The sequence below is a fragment of the Nylanderia fulva genome, unplaced genomic scaffold (assembly GCF_048542155.1).
Source record: "Nylanderia fulva isolate GAGA-0341 unplaced genomic scaffold, ASM4854215v1 Scaffold129, whole genome shotgun sequence".
NCBI classification, from domain to species: Eukaryota; Metazoa; Arthropoda; class Insecta; order Hymenoptera; family Formicidae; genus Nylanderia; species Nylanderia fulva.
The window spans coordinates 319,344-334,633 of record NW_028189507.1 but is presented as its reverse complement, the minus strand read 5'-3'; the positions used below and the strand labels follow the sequence as shown (position 1 = coordinate 334,633).

General features: G+C 32.6%; 3 protein-coding genes across 8 annotated transcripts in view; all 3 read left to right on the top strand.

Moving 5' to 3' along the window:
- The first annotated feature begins 905 nt into the window (after positions 1 to 905).
- Positions 906 to 7,592, top strand: LOC114934021 (spermine oxidase). Of its 3 annotated transcripts, none has more exons than XM_029306623.2 (4): positions 906 to 1,029; positions 1,665 to 1,880; positions 3,563 to 4,103; positions 4,388 to 7,592. In XM_029306623.2, the coding sequence occupies exons 2-4, from the start codon at positions 1,703 to 1,705 to the stop codon at positions 5,232 to 5,234; spliced, it is 1,566 nt and encodes a 521-aa protein (XP_029162456.1). In that variant the 5' UTR covers positions 906 to 1,029; positions 1,665 to 1,702; the 3' UTR covers positions 5,235 to 7,592. The 3 variants fall into 3 exon arrangements, with proteins under 3 accessions (XP_029162456.1, XP_029162454.1, XP_029162455.1); XM_029306621.2 differs by having other exon boundaries at positions 962 to 1,324; XM_029306622.2 differs by lacking the exon at positions 906 to 1,029 and having other exon boundaries at positions 1,818 to 1,908.
- Positions 7,593 to 9,037: 1,445 nt separating this feature from the next.
- On the top strand, positions 9,038 to 11,108 carry LOC114940144 (dehydrogenase/reductase SDR family member 4-like). Its single transcript, XM_029314666.2, has 5 exons — positions 9,038 to 9,216; positions 9,419 to 9,596; positions 9,986 to 10,210; positions 10,333 to 10,467; positions 10,538 to 11,108. Exons 1-5 carry the CDS (start codon positions 9,101 to 9,103, stop codon positions 10,706 to 10,708), a joined length of 825 nt encoding a protein of 274 aa, XP_029170499.2. The 5' UTR covers positions 9,038 to 9,100; the 3' UTR covers positions 10,709 to 11,108.
- A 1,486-nt stretch (positions 11,109 to 12,594) lies between these two features.
- The window catches only part of LOC114940148 (BTB/POZ domain-containing protein 7), a 30,263-nt gene continuing 27,567 nt past the window's right edge, over positions 12,595 to 15,290 (top strand). Inside the window, exons 1-3 of one of the 4 annotated variants that reach the window (XM_029314671.2) lie at positions 12,595 to 12,788; positions 13,951 to 14,208; positions 14,488 to 14,852. In XM_029314671.2, coding sequence (XP_029170504.2) covers positions 13,970 to 14,208; positions 14,488 to 14,852 — 604 coding nt within the window. In that variant the 5' untranslated portion in view covers positions 12,595 to 12,788; positions 13,951 to 13,969. Of the gene's footprint in view, positions 12,789 to 12,862; positions 12,992 to 13,018; positions 13,090 to 13,950; positions 14,209 to 14,469; positions 14,853 to 15,290 lie in introns of those variants that run through there. The other 3 variants (XM_085479711.1, XM_085479713.1, XM_085479712.1) reach the window with 3 other exon arrangements.

The window sequence follows — 15,290 nt, the reverse complement described above, 5'->3', positions numbered from 1 at the left end:
TACAACTACCAATTATATAACTGTAACTTGGTATTTGCTGGTATAATACTGTAATAAAATAATTTTTTGAAATTTTGTACAATAAGATGTTAACGATAATCAAAATTTTATTAGCTTCCAAAAAGCCGGAACATTTTAACATGTGGCGCAATTCAACAGCAATGATGTAGCAACATTTTGCAGTGAATTTGCAATATTGCAATATTGCGGTGAAAGATTGGTTGTAATGTTTTTGCAATCTAACGGTGCTGTATGGGATAAAATATAAAACATGTTTTATTAATTTTTTCTAAACCGTAAAGTAAAATTAATGAAATATATTTTATATTTTATTGTGATTTTTTTTCCTTTTATTTAATTTTAATAACAGTAATTTTAAATTTTATCATATCAGATTTGTCACTGTATCTGGTTCCGACGCTCGGCCCTTTTTATAGACTATTGAATACGTGATTGAGGTTCGATTGTCGTTCTTCAAGAAAAAAGAAAGACGGATTCGCGGATCCGTTACAGCATCCCCCTTTTAATCGTTGGGTGCTCTTGACTGTGTCTTTGGGCTAACTGAAATCTTTTTTTAACCGGGGAAGACACCGATTCGGAATCACGAGCTTTGCATGAACTCGGCGCGTGACACGCGCGCGGCTAATCGTGATTCGCTTGCCGGTTGACCTGTCGATGTCCGCTCGAGGTGCCAAACAAAGTCGATCGTTGGTCGGAGCCTTGGGGTCCCGGCTTCGACTCGGAACCAGAACAATATATATATATTTTTTTTTTCTCGACAGCTTTTTCCAATTTTTTAAAATAACGCCCCGCCTCGCATGCGAACCCTGCAAATCATTCCAAGGTTTGAGTCGTTATAATGTTCAAATTGAAATCGTGTTAAAACTCGCTGAAAGAAAGAGGCGTGCTTCATCTCCTTCATCATAGGCGGACATAACGCGCCGCTTGATGCTTTCATATTTATTTTGAGCGGGCGGATTTATAACAAGATCGGACACGCTACGCAGAGCTTCGCCGGACAATTGTGTGGTAACGTATCTGAACTTTGTGGTATCAGACGTTATATTGTAGTTAGCAAAAAACAAGGTCTACCTGGGCGAACCATAGCCGTGGATCGGCCTGATAAAATGGCGGCAGTTCGATATGGCGGGAAGATACCACTGAAACTCCGCCGTTGGGCTCGCGTCCTTGGGGTGTCTGGTTGCCACCGGGCTGATTTTGGGTTGTGCCAGCGCCCGGGGCGTCTATTCCTCGTGAAGGCGATCTGTCTACAGGCATCCTTTCTTACGCGGGATCACGTCGGGGTCACCAATGTAGCGCTCGTGTATGTATATATGTATTTTAGCGGGAAGGAGATTCCTGCTGAGGCGTCTTGGATGCAAGTAAGTATATTTTCTATATCTTTCTAAATATATAAGGAGACTTTATTACTTCTTTCTCACCGAACACACTCTCTTTTGTCTGCCTTTGATACTATGATACTGTCCGTTACCAAAGAAGTAATAAAGTATTCTTATATATTTAGAAAGATATAGAAAATATACTTACCTGCATCCAAGACGCCTCAGCAGGAATCTTCTTGCTAAAATACATATATACATACACGAGCGCTACAGAGCCCCAGTGCTAAATTTCGAAAGCTTACATATCTCGTACGTCCACAGCCACTACGGCCAGCCTTGATCGGTCATATGTGACGAACATGGCGGAATCCACAAATAATCCGGAAGATGACCGACTCTCGTGTAAGATCCTGATTGTCGGCGCCGGCATGGCCGGACTGTCGGCGGCGAGTCACTTGCTGAAGAACGGCGAGACGGACTTGCTCATCCTCGAGGCGCGCGGACGCATAGGCGGACGAATTGTGTCCGCGCAAATCGGTACGAGCGATGTAACCTCTCCGTCAGTGTTTGTGTCACCTGCTTTCTAAATTATTTATTTATTTATCTAGCTGCGATTTATTATAAAATATGAGACCATATTCCGCAATTGCTGTTGTAATATTTGGAAATTTCGAAATTTTTAATATTCATAAATTATGATTTAGGGAAATTATATCTTTTGGAAAAAGAATTATTTTTTGGAGATAAATAAAATATATATATAAAATTAAAAAGTGAGTAAGCCAACTAAACGAGCTATATTTGGATATTAATAAAACAATTTTTTTATTATTTAATAAGGTATACGTACGTTTCGCCTGGACTCATTGTCAGTCTTCTTTAATACAAAAAGCGTTAAAGTATATATTTAAAATAAAATTAAAATAAAATAAAATATTGCAGTTGACTGAATGGAGGAGTTAATTTATAATCAGTTAAACGGTTAAGCGATTAACTTAATAATTATGATTGATTTGTATATAAAAAAATATTAAATACCAGTTAAAATAACTAATAGCTATTTGACATAAGTTAAGCCGAAAAAACTTTTAACGCAATTTCTCGTTAGTAGGCGAAAAAAATTGATGGTTAAAATTTCTTTTTGATTTGTTTTCTTACAGAGTGTTAAATATATATATAAAATGTAATATATATAAAATTAAAATCATATAATATTGAATATATAATTTTATGTACCTTGTCAATTATTCTAATAAACTTATTTTGCTCTGTGATAGAATAAGACATATTCCGCAGTTATAGTATATTGAAAGATTATTTAAAAATATTACTTATGTTTGAAATTATTAATACTAATAAAATCATCTAATAATAAGCACAACCAGTGTTGTGCTTAGATGATTTTAAAATTTACTAGATAAAGATGAGATAAAAATATGTAAATTCATTCTTGTTAGATGATATAAAGGTAATTTTGTTTGAAATGTATCTAGATACAAGATAAAATGATATGGCTTTATCTAGATAATTTCCAGATAATATTTTTAAGACTATTTATGTAAACACAGTTATTAAAAAAAATGTAAGTTATAAAAGAAATATAAAAATATATTTATATTTTTATTTGTAAATTTTTATTGCTTACTGCTTAAGTTCTACTACTTAAATATTTTTATACGCTATGACTAAATGAAATTATCTGAACATTATTCTATATAATTTAATAAAGATAACACTTTTTTCACATTTAAAAGATAATACATATTTTTAATCATCTGTACAAAAATAAGACGATGCCAAAATTTCATCTAGATGATCATCTATATAATTTTATTTAGATAACAGTAAAGACTGTCAATAAATTATTAATGACATAGAAAAATTAAGTGGAATATGATATGATACAATGCCTTAGGAAAGAGTGTGATTTAATTACAAAAAAATGTAAATAATAGTAATGACCTCAAAATTTCAAAAATGCTTTCACCTAGAATAAAACTATGACGTCGCCTTTGAAATCCTACTTTTGTTTCAAATATTTTTTTTATAGAAAGTTTAGTTTTCAAGAAATTTCAATCCAAAAGTTAAAATGGGACACCCTAGAAATTTTAATAATACTGTTATTCTCATTATAAAAAAAATTATAATATAACATAGAATAAGAAATTTAACTATTGTGTATACAACTCTTAATTTTTTCCTTTTTGTCCATTTTATAGGCAATGAAAATGTGGAATTGGGGGCAAATTGGATTCATGGCGTGCTAGGTAATCCCATGTTCGAGTTAGCAATGGCAAATGGTTTGATAGACATTGTACATGTGCCGAAACCCCACAAAGTGGTGGCTGCGTTGGAGGATGGGAAACAGTTACCATTTCCTGTCTTGCGAGAGATCTACGAGGCTTATGTGTGCTTCTTGAGACGATGCGAAGAGTACTTTCTGAGCACATACAGTCCACCGGATGGTATCACTAGTGTAGGAGCGCACATCGCGCTGGAAGCAGAGTTATACCTTTCGTCTCTGCCGTCTGAGCAACGACGAGTGAGACAACTGATCTTCGACTGTCTACTCAAGAGGGAGACCTGCGTTACAGGCTGCGACAGCATGGACGAGGTGGATCTTTTGGAAATGGGCTCCTACGACGAGCTCCAAGGTGGAAATATTAGTCTTCCGAACGGTTACAGTGCTATATTGGACCCAGTTTCAAAGCACATACCAAAAAGTTCTATTCTTGCCCATCATGTCGTGACAAAGATTAGGTGAGAGTAGTCGTGATTAATCCTACAGTAAATACAGGCAAAAGTTCACTTGTTTAGATAATTCGAGTTAGTTTATGCTCTTATCCCCTCTAATTACCTCATCTAGAGTTTAGTGAGAGGCTTTCAAACCTCTGCAAGGAGCAGAAAGTTGTTACATGTATTTATTTTAACTTGTATTTAACAGTGAACAAATTTTTTGGGTAGAGCTTAGCATCACCCGGAACAAGTGAACTCTTATCTGAACATTAACATATACTAGTTCTACAAAATGATCTGTTTTGCAGATGGCGTCCCCAGGAAGGCGAGGATTCTACGGGAAACTCGAATTCTAAATCCAACAGCGTCATAGAAGTACAATGTGAAAACGGAAAAACGATTACCGCGGAGCACGTGGTATGTACGTTACCACTGGGCGTTCTGAAAAGGACAGCTTCGGAATTATTCGAGCCTTCGTTGCCGGCGTATAAGCTCGAGGCGATAAACAGATTAATGTTCGGTACAGTGAACAAGATATTCCTCGAGTACGAACGACCCTTTCTGAATCCCGGTGTCTCGGAGGTGATGCTCCTCTGGGACGACGAGCGTCTGCCCGAAGCAGAGAGGCGGGACGTCAGCAAGACCTGGTTCCGGAAAATATACTCGTTCATCAAGATCTCGGATACCCTGCTACTGGGCTGGATATCCGGTCGGGCTGCGGAGTACATGGAGAAGCTAAGCGCCGTGGAGGTGGCCGAGGTGTGCACGACGATTCTGCGGAGATTCCTCAACGATCCCTTCGTACCGACTCCGAAAAGCTGTCTGCGCACTACGTGGCACTCGCAGCCCTACACCAGGGGTTCCTACACTGCGATGGCCGTCGGCGCGAGTCAGCTGGACATCCGGAGTCTGGCCCAGCCGTTGATCCAGGAGAGGACTGAGACGGAGGACGGGAGGGCTAAGGTTCTGGTGGCCTTCGCAGGCGAACACACTCATTCCTCGTTCTACAGCACCGTGCACGGGGCGTACTTGACGGGTCGAACGGCGGCCGAGTTGCTACTGGGGGTGAAGCAAAGCGAGAAACACGCGCTGAGCCTCAGCTGCGAGGACACTAGTGATCTTAGCTCGTGGATACAAGGCATCTCTCTGAATTAAGGCATGATTTCTCTTGTTCCGAGAAAGGAGATGTATTTAGCGGCTATATATATGCGTTACGTTTGCGAAATTATTATTATATCATTTTGTAAATATTATAGTGCGAAATTATCATTGTCTCTATACACATTTTATGTACATAATGGTGCTTTTTAAAGTTTTAAGACCGCGAAATACGGATAAGGTGTGCATTTATCGTATTATGCATACCGTGCCATAAATGAACGAATAACGCAATAGGCATAAAACTGAGATAGGATAAAGAAATTCACATGACATCGATGTCATCGTGAATGAGATCGACGTAGTATGCGTGTATGTATGTGTTATCAGGGTTGAGAAAGTTATTTTTTTAAAATATCTAATTATATAGTTACAATTTGTTATTTTTTGAGTTATTATAACTGTAACTTGTTATTTTTCAGAGGTAACTTTTTTGCAATGACTATATTATATTTTAAATATAATAGTCTTATATATATTTCAATCTGTACTAAACTATATGTATATTTGATTATGTGCTATATTATTTTATATGTAATTACAACTGTTTTAAATTAAAAATGAAAATATATTTAATATATTAAATTAATAATTTAATACATATATATTAAATATATTAAATTAATAATTTGTAATAAATTAACTTTTTCAAAAATTAATATTATTTACTTAGAATAAAAATTATGGGAGTCAGATATTTCAGTTAAAAAATTCATAAAATTTCAAACAATCAATTTAACTTTCTGAAAAATTGTTAGCCCTAAGTTTTAAATAAACTAATTATTAAAAAATAACTATTAAATTAGTTACTAGTTACCAAAAAAGTATAAGTTACAATTATAGATAAAGAAAAATGAGAGAAGTTAAGTTATAATTATCAAAAAAATTTAATTGTAACCAACTTTGTTACAACTAACGAGTTACTTTCTCAATCCTGTGTGTTATAAGTGCATTTGGCACGAATATTGTTTCGAGAACGCGAGAATATATGTATATCTTAAATTTTAACTACACAAATGTTCTTAGGTGTTCATGCAAATATTTATTTTATAAAAGTTGCGCAAATTAAAGCTCCTGAGTCCTTGCCGCGGTCATGTTAGATTGTGACGTCAGGGGCGAGAAAGCACACGCTGAAAATTTTTAGATCATAATTTAAATAAAAATATATTTTGATGACGTTATTTCAGGCTAGTATATTTTTAAAATACTTCGAAAACTGTTTTTTCTCTTGACAGTCAATTGACAACCGTAAAATGATCGTGATAGACTTTATCATGTGGACTGAGCTTCATATTACAATCATTTTACAGCTGTTGATTGATCATAAAGGGAAAAGGATACTTTTCGAGGTATTTTAAGAGTGTGCTAACTACTTGAAATACTGTTTCATTGAAATATCTTTTTATTTGGTGTTTAATGGCATCTAAAAATTTTTAGCATGCATTTTCTCGCACTCTGACGTCACAAATCCAACATGATCGGCCAAGAGCTTTAATATAATGTTTTTGCTAAACTCGTGTAGATAATATACATATATGATAATATATATCGAATTTACATGGACGAGCCTAATTCTATTTGCACGAAACATAACGATATTTTTAATGATTATGTATGTATGTATAAAATAGTAATGAGATTTATAAGAAGTCGGAAAGCGTATATCGTATTTTATATTCTTAATTTTTCTTGTAAACGTTTACTATTGAATGTGAATTATTCGTTTGCTTGACTTCTTTCTTGTCACACATCGTATTTATTGTTTAGTAAAAAAAATGTCGTCGGGCATTAACTTAATCTAGTCAATTTGAAAAATATACAAGGGCGATGTACGTATTTGATAAGTAATGACGGATATTCTTTGACTAAATTGATAATAACAAAATCAGGATAATGTCGTGTATCGAAATTGAAATGATTTGTAGAAAGTAGAATAAGCATTCTACTTGCTCTATATTATTTTTTGTCACCAAAGTATTATATTAGCAGATGTTATGTGTCATCGGATTAGTATTAACTCTTGAAATACTAAATGAGTGGAAAGGATAGATAATGTTTATTTGAAATTACGAGAGTTATTATAATACATATGTAAGTCCAGAGAACTTATAAGAATAGAAGTAATTGTTTATTAACGAATGCTGCACTTCACATTAAAAAGAATATTAATGTGGATTAAATGACTTGATTATTTGAGAGTTTAAAAAAAATAAATAAAAGCACACTTTCAGAATGCGAGAAGAAACAAAATAATCTAACAGAAGAAATTCCTATTTATTTTATAAAAATGTCGAGGAAATTAATATATGTCAAAAATAATATATGTGAAAAATATCAAGTTCTGTAAAAAAGTCATATTTCTGCTCTTCTTTTTTTTTAATCGCAAAAAACTTTCTTGCTAGAAAAAAATGTTAAATATTGTGTTAAGATAATATATTGTTAACAAAAAATTTTAAAGATATAATATGTATTTGAGTATAAAATTTTGAGAAGAAAAAAGGAGAAGATAATTTCACAATATATCTTCTATAATATTCAATGAAAATAATTCAGTGTATAATTAAGAGTTGATATTTTAAATGTATCTTTTCACATCTTATTAATGCAGCGATAAAAATTATACAATCAAGTCTTGTTTTTATATATATTGTCTCAATAATTATTATTTTGCAAAAAAAACATTTAAAAGATAACATCGATTTTATTTAAATTTTTATGATAATAAATAATATAAATATTAATATTTATATATAATATGATAATAAATAATTTATATATAATATGATAATAAATATTAATATAAATATTAATATATTCACAATATTACTTTTGATATTTAAAATTATATTTAATATAAATTATATTGCATGTAATATTCATATTATATCACAGAAGGCTTTATTTTAGAAAATATGTTTAAATATATAAAATATAATAAAAATATATAAAAAATATCGCATTTTAGAAAACAATATATATGATACTTTTACTGTCCTTTCTGTATTGCCTCTTCACATAGATACATACATCTACATATCTACCATATGATATCGCAGGTTCAAAGTCGCAAAAGTGTCAATCGTGACGTATAATAATCGTGCCTAATAGTGATGGGCGATGTTAAAAAAAAGCATCGATTCGGAAATAATCGATGCAAAATAAAATCGATATTTTGCCAAATAAATCGATTTTAATCGATTTTTTTTATCGGGACAATGCGCGCCTAATTTAAATAGCTGCAACTAAAAGGAGAAAAAAATCGGCTAAAAATTAATAAAAAATTAAGTAAAGTATTATTTTGCTTTTATTAATATTCCTATTTTTTATTATTTTACTTCTTATTTATGTATATACAAAATTAAGCATGGAATATTGATGTTCCTGGTAATGGTTTGAATGCTGTATGATTTATAATTTTATCTTGTTTCTCTTATTCCAGAATTGTATCTGCCTCCTTCAAATACATATCTATACAAAGAAAATATTTATTAGTTCTATGTTCATAAAAAAAAGTTAACCGAATAAAAATAGTACAATAAGAGTAAAGGTAGAAGCTTGAGAAACAGGTTATAATTTTTAAAAACCCAAGAAATTTGATATATTATGCTATATTATTAATTCCTGTAAACATATTACACATCTTGTACATAATTTTATGTACAGTAAGAACACATGCTTCTTATTTCGCGAAGTGAAGGAAACATCGATGTTATTTTTTAATAATCGATTGTTACTCGATGTATCGATCAGCAAAAACATCGATTAAAATAATCGATGTTGTAATAAAAAGCATCGATTTTCTAAGCATCGAGTGAACATTGCCCACCACTAGACTGCCTAATCATTCTGCCTCATTTTCTACGATGCTACGTACCGCATTAAATCAAAGTGCCCGAAAATTCGGCACTAACGTCTCTTCTTCGGTAAAATGCAACCGATTAGAAGGAAAAGTCGCGATTGTGACAGCGTCTACAGAAGGGTAAATATAAAAAAATCATATATATATATATATATATATTTATTTATTTATAATTCAAGCAAACAATTCTGCACAATACAGTCAATGTTGTTCAAGAAAGCTCTGATATTTTTTATTTTTCTTATTTCTTTCTCTGCAAAATAGTTACCAATATTCTGAATTTCCTTGCTTAGGTTACCTTGCTTCTTCTTAATTTCCACAGGATAGGATTTTCTATAGCGAGACGTTTGGCACAGGAAGGTGCTAAAGTGATGATCAGCAGCCGTAAAGAAGCAAATGTGAAAAAAGCTGTAGAGGAACTTCTGTCCGAGGGATTGCAAGTTGCAGGCACCGTCTGTCATGTGGGAAAGGCAGAAGATAGGAAAAATTTATTTGAAAAAGTAAATGTTATCTTTTTTCTTCCAATGTAGAGTAAAAAGATAAATTTTGAATTAGCACAGCCAGTTCAGCTGAAAAGAACAGATCTAAACATGAACTAGAGATTAAAAAAAAGAGTCACATATTTTGAGAGCAGATAGTATTGATCAAAACACGAAAAAAAAAATCTAATTAATATGAGTCCTATAATTAATATCTTCAAAGATATTAAACTAAACAAAAGAGTATCTACTAGTTGCTATATTATAACATTGGATTATAATAACTGGGGTTTTTGGGTATTGTAATACATTTTTTCCAATTATTATTGGTAGATTATTTTATTTTCTAAATATAATTGTGTATTAGTATATATATATCAATAATTCAGATAAATTGTGAAAAATTGCAGACCAAATCAAATTTTGGAGGTCTGGACATTCTGGTATCTAATGCAGCTGTTAACCCAGCAGTTGGTCCCGTATTAGATAGCACCGAGGAAATATGGGACAAAATTTTTGACATCAATGTCAAGTCTACATTCCTGCTTATGAAAGAGTCTCTGCCGCTTCTCAAATGCAGTGAATCACCTTCTATTATTATTGTATCTTCAATCGCTGGATATCAGCCTTTTGGTGTGAGTTTATTTAAAGTTTGTTTCTATTTTTATATAAAATCCTTTATTTAGACTAAAAGAAATTTTTATAATAAAAAAATATATCTTATTAGAAAGAAAAATTATATTAATCTTTTCTTTAGTTGCTAGGTGTATATTCAATTAGCAAGACTGCTTTACTGAGCCTAACTAAAACTACTGCGGAGGAGCTTGCAATTGAAGGAATTCGTGTAAACTGTATTGCACCAGGAATAATAAAGACCAAGTTTTCACAACCGGTATTTTTCCATAATTTTTATTGTTTTGTGGAAAAATAATCTCTTATACATAAATTTATTATGATTTCAGTTATACGAATCAGAGGAAGCCTACAATGAAGCAATATCACGTATTAATATGAGAAGACTGGGAACATCAAATGAGATTGGAAGTGTCGCTGCATTTCTAGCAAGTAGCGATGCTTCTTACATTACCGGTGAAACTATAGTAGCATCTGGTGGTATGCATGCAAGACTCTAAAATTTATTTACAATAATATTACATTTTTATACATTTTTTTACATTAATATCTCTAGCTTTGTACAATAATGCTAACAGAGAAAATGTTTTATTTTTATTCTTAAATCTTTTATTTTTGTATGTATATATGTATAAATATGATGGTTGAGTTTTTTTTATAAAATTATAATTGTTATACATATGAAGTTATATTATCTTGATATATAAGATATATATTGTACAATTGAAGAAAATGTAAATAATTGAGAAGAAGAAAATTAGTCATATTAAATATGTAGTTTATGATAAATTGGATTAAAACTCTCGCTTTCTCGTCAAACGTCAAAAGTTAAATATATTTTGTATATACAGTGTTTGCTGTTATTTAAATAAAGTTATATAGATGATCATCTATATGAAATTTTAGCATTATCTTATCTTTGTATAGATAATAAAAAATATATATTATATCTATATCTGCATCTTAGAGGAAAAAAGTGTTATTTTTACCACTGACGAGATACTGTAATATTCAGGTAATTTTTTATTTAGAGTACGTAACATATAAAAATATTTAAATATTTTTAGTAAGTGCTAAAAACTTAGAAATAAAAATATAAATATAGTTTTATATTGCTTTATAATTTATATTTTTTATATTTGTGTTTATATACATATAAGTGGTCTTAAAAAATATCTGGAAGTTATCTAGATGAATCGTCATATATATAATTTTATCTTATCGTAAAAACTAAAAATTATTTTTATCTTATCTAAGATGAATTTACATATTTTTATCTTCATCTTTATCTTTTTTTAAGCACACACAATACACTATAATTTTAAATACAAAAAATGTAAAAAAAAATTCTTCGCGCCTTTTCCCACGTTATATCAATCTTATGATGTCACAGGGCGATATATAGGGTGCGTTCCGTTATGCACTGCAAGTACTGGCACTATGACGTCATGCAAGTGTACTGTTGACAGCGTTCCTTTTTAATTTTGTGCACTTTGAAGCTACTGCAAAATAGTAAAACGGAACGCACTACAGTACGCTTTCAGCAGACTTTTAACTAACCTTTTTCGCTAATAATCATCGAGTGAAAAATTGGTGAAATGGATAATACCATTATTGCATTAATTACATATAATTTAATCGAGAATATATATGATTCGAGTGAGTCATCAAGTGAAAGCGATTTGGAAATGGAATTAATAAATGAAATGAGACGACAAATTAAAATACCTAGAATAAAATGTAAAAATTACGTTAAAAATATTGTATCATTATATTCAGATATGGAATTTAAAAGTTAGTTCCATCGTACACATGGAGGTAGCCATCTTGATTACTGCGAGTGCTTTACCTCGCCGGTTGCAGTAATCGCAACAGGAAATAACGTCAAAATTAATGACGTCATATACTCATGATAGTACTTTCGCAGTGCACTGCTATCTATATCGGAACGCTATTGGTAGTACTGTCAGTACTTGCAGTGCATAACGGAACGCACCCCGAGTCTTCTCCGTACCTCTTGGAAACACAAATATAAATACAAAAGTTTCACGACGCTCGTTTACAAACGAATTATATCTGTCATCTCCCGAGACCTTTTTGTAAATATTATAAATTATATTATATTATTATTTTCATTATTATTATTATAATTATCTTCCGAGACGACGATCCACGCAGCGTCAAATGCTCGCGCGTGACGTCAATCGTCAAACATCAAACGTCAAACGCTCGCGTTGACGCGCGCCTACGTCACATGACGTATGAAATCGTCATCATCGCGTTCGAATCGATTCGTTCGCGATTCGAGCTCTCGATATACATATTTGACACCGTTAGACAGAGGGCGCCACGTGGCGCTCTCTCTCTCTCTCGCTTCGCTTTTATTTACCACACGCACGATACACATAACACACACATACGAAAGTAGGGATACGCTCTCGCTCGCGTAGCTGTAAACATGGCCGTCATCGTGCTTTGTGATGACGATTATCCGCGTGAGTTTGTCGCACGGTCGTGTTGCGTCGCGTGCGATCGCAAATAATATGGACACGCGTGGCACCGTCAGTCCCGGGGACCCAGGTAAGGACGAAGGCAGACGCCGAGGTGCGTCCCCCTCCTCCACCCTTCACCACCCTCCCACCACGGATTTTCGTTCGCTGCTCGTGCAGCGATGGCGATGTGTTTTGTGTGCAATTTGTTATTAGCGTTGCTCCGATTTTTTTCACCATCGCATGCGTCTTGTGATCCTTTTTTCCGCTCCTTTCCTCGTCGCGGACGCGAAGGTGAGCGAACCTGTGCAGTTCTTTCTCCCATGTCTACGTCATGCATCGACTTGACATAACGCGCCCTTTATTTTGGATCTTGCAGTCAGCTTTGACATGTATGTCAAAAACGAAGAGAGTCTGTATATATACATATATATATATTTTTTTTTATTATTTTATTCGAGTAAATTAATTCTCGCAGAAAGATCTCTACCTCTTCTCTTCTCTGTCCTGGTTCCGGATGGTGATATCTCTTTCGCGGAAATCTGTTGCCATGCGATGCATTATCAATATGTCAATCTCTCTCTCCGCTCTCCAGCGCTCGATCTTAATTTAAAGACCTGTTTTTTTTTACGCACTCGAAATATTAAAAAAAAAAACATGTCGCGCTAATTATTTTAATTACGCGTTCAAGTTTGTTTTAGTGCATTTTTTTTATTTACATTTTTTCCTGTTTTTTTAAAAATATGCTCTGATTCAACCAAGATTTTTGCTCGAAATAAATTTGTGTTTACTCGAATATTTTTGAAAAATAAAAATAAAAATTTAATAATAATAAAACTTTTATATATATCATTTGTCATAATTAATGATAAAATTATAATTATGATTATTATTTATACTTTAATTTGGTATATTATATATAGACATGGATGTAGGAATACTTCCTATGTCCATGTATATAGATTACTTGTTTTTGTATTTAGTATTGTAAAATGACATTTTGATATTTAATGACATTAGTTTGCTACTGAAGAATTTTGATTTACTTTGATATATGTATATACATTTATATAATATATATATTTATAATATATTTAAAATATATATTTATAATATATTTAAAATATATATTTACGATATATTTAAAATAAATATTTATAATATATATTTAAAATTATATTGAAATTTAATATTTGTTCAATTATATGTTAACATGGAATTATTGCCAATAGATTGCCATTGACTTATTTTAGACTGTTGTCTGGGTGAGCAATGAATGTACTTCGCATCCTGACACCGTGTGTGTTGCAACGCAGACGCATAAGAAGTATAGATAGTACGGATAAAAGGGATTCCTGGTATATGAGAAGACAGCGTGGAGATGCCTCTCACATGACACATAGAATGGGTGCTTCTGCATCATCAAGCATCACCAACGTAGGTGGAGATCCAGTCCAAGCAGCCAGACTTTCAGCATCGAGTAGTCCGGAGCAACATGGCATTGCAGTTAGGTACATTATCAATGTTTTATATAATTCACTGCTATTGCTCTTTAACTCTTTACAAATAACAGAAATATTTTATTCTGCTTACATTTTATAATATATGCTACATTATTTTAATCAATGATTGCCCTATATATAAATAGATTTGAAATAAAAAATGTAAAGTTTATATATTTAAATACGTGCTTTAGAATATTATATTTCAATGTAAGAGAATGATTTAAAGCTGAAAGTGACAAATGTGATTGCACATCAAACTTCCTATAGTTGTTTATTCATGTACAGAGAGAAAAAGAAGAAGATGACAGGATTTGCAACACTGCGCAAGAAATTTATCAGGAGACGCCGCTCCTCAAAAGCGTGCGATCATGGTAGAATTATTAGAGATCTGGTGTCCACGTGGAGTCACTTGGAAGCAACGGCTCTGCTCGAAGAGTACGAGGCGTTGGCCGCGTTGAAAGATCTTCATGTTCAAGCTGAATTGGCCAGACCGCCAGCCGCCACTTTCAAACAAGACCTGTCAATGTTATATGATTACAAACATTGTTCCGATGTGGATCTTGTATATAGGGGAGCGTGCTTTCCCGTTCACAGAGCCGTGCTTTCTGCCAGATGCCCGTATTTTAGGGATCTTCTGGCTGGTTGCCCCGGTATATATACATTTATTAATTTAATTTACAATTTAATAGTATATCTATCGTTTTTTGTCTTATGTGAAATCAATTTTAGTTAAATCAGTTGATTTTTTTCTGATATGTTGTAGCTTATGACTTGCTGAACAAGGGATTCAAGACTCAAGGAACTTAGAGCTAAATAATGGACAATTATTGAGTTACAGCCAGTCAAACAGCTCGCAAGGCCTGAGTTCTTTATGTTTGACTGATTGTAAATCAATAACTGTCTATTATTTAGCTTTGTGCCTGTTACATTTTTTGTTCAGTAGGTCATACGCTACAATATATGAGAAAACCAACTGATTTTATCAGGATTCAATTTCATGTAGGATTTCACATAATTAAAAAATTACGCCCTAATCTTACAGGATGTCCCATAGGAAAATGCTGAAACTAATTAACTGTTATTTTCTA

Bases quoted from the DNA above. Each gene is read 5' to 3' on its own strand.
- LOC114940144 (XM_029314666.2), top strand. From the start codon at position 9,101: ATGCTACGTACCGCATTAAATCAAAGTGCCCGAAAATTCGGCACTAAC. The intron at 9,597-9,985 runs GTAAATGTTATC...GAAAAATTGCAG, and splicing joins GGAAAAATTTATTTGAAAAA to ACCAAATCAAATTTTGGAGG. The intron at 10,211-10,332 runs GTGAGTTTATTT...TCTTTTCTTTAG, and splicing joins CTGGATATCAGCCTTTTGGT to TTGCTAGGTGTATATTCAAT.
- LOC114934021 (XM_029306623.2), top strand. From the start codon at position 1,703: ATGGCGGAATCCACAAATAATCCGGAAGATGACCGACTCTCGTGTAAG. The intron at 1,881-3,562 runs GTACGAGCGATG...TCCATTTTATAG, and splicing joins AATTGTGTCCGCGCAAATCG to GCAATGAAAATGTGGAATTG. The intron at 4,104-4,387 runs GTGAGAGTAGTC...TCTGTTTTGCAG, and splicing joins CATGTCGTGACAAAGATTAG to ATGGCGTCCCCAGGAAGGCG.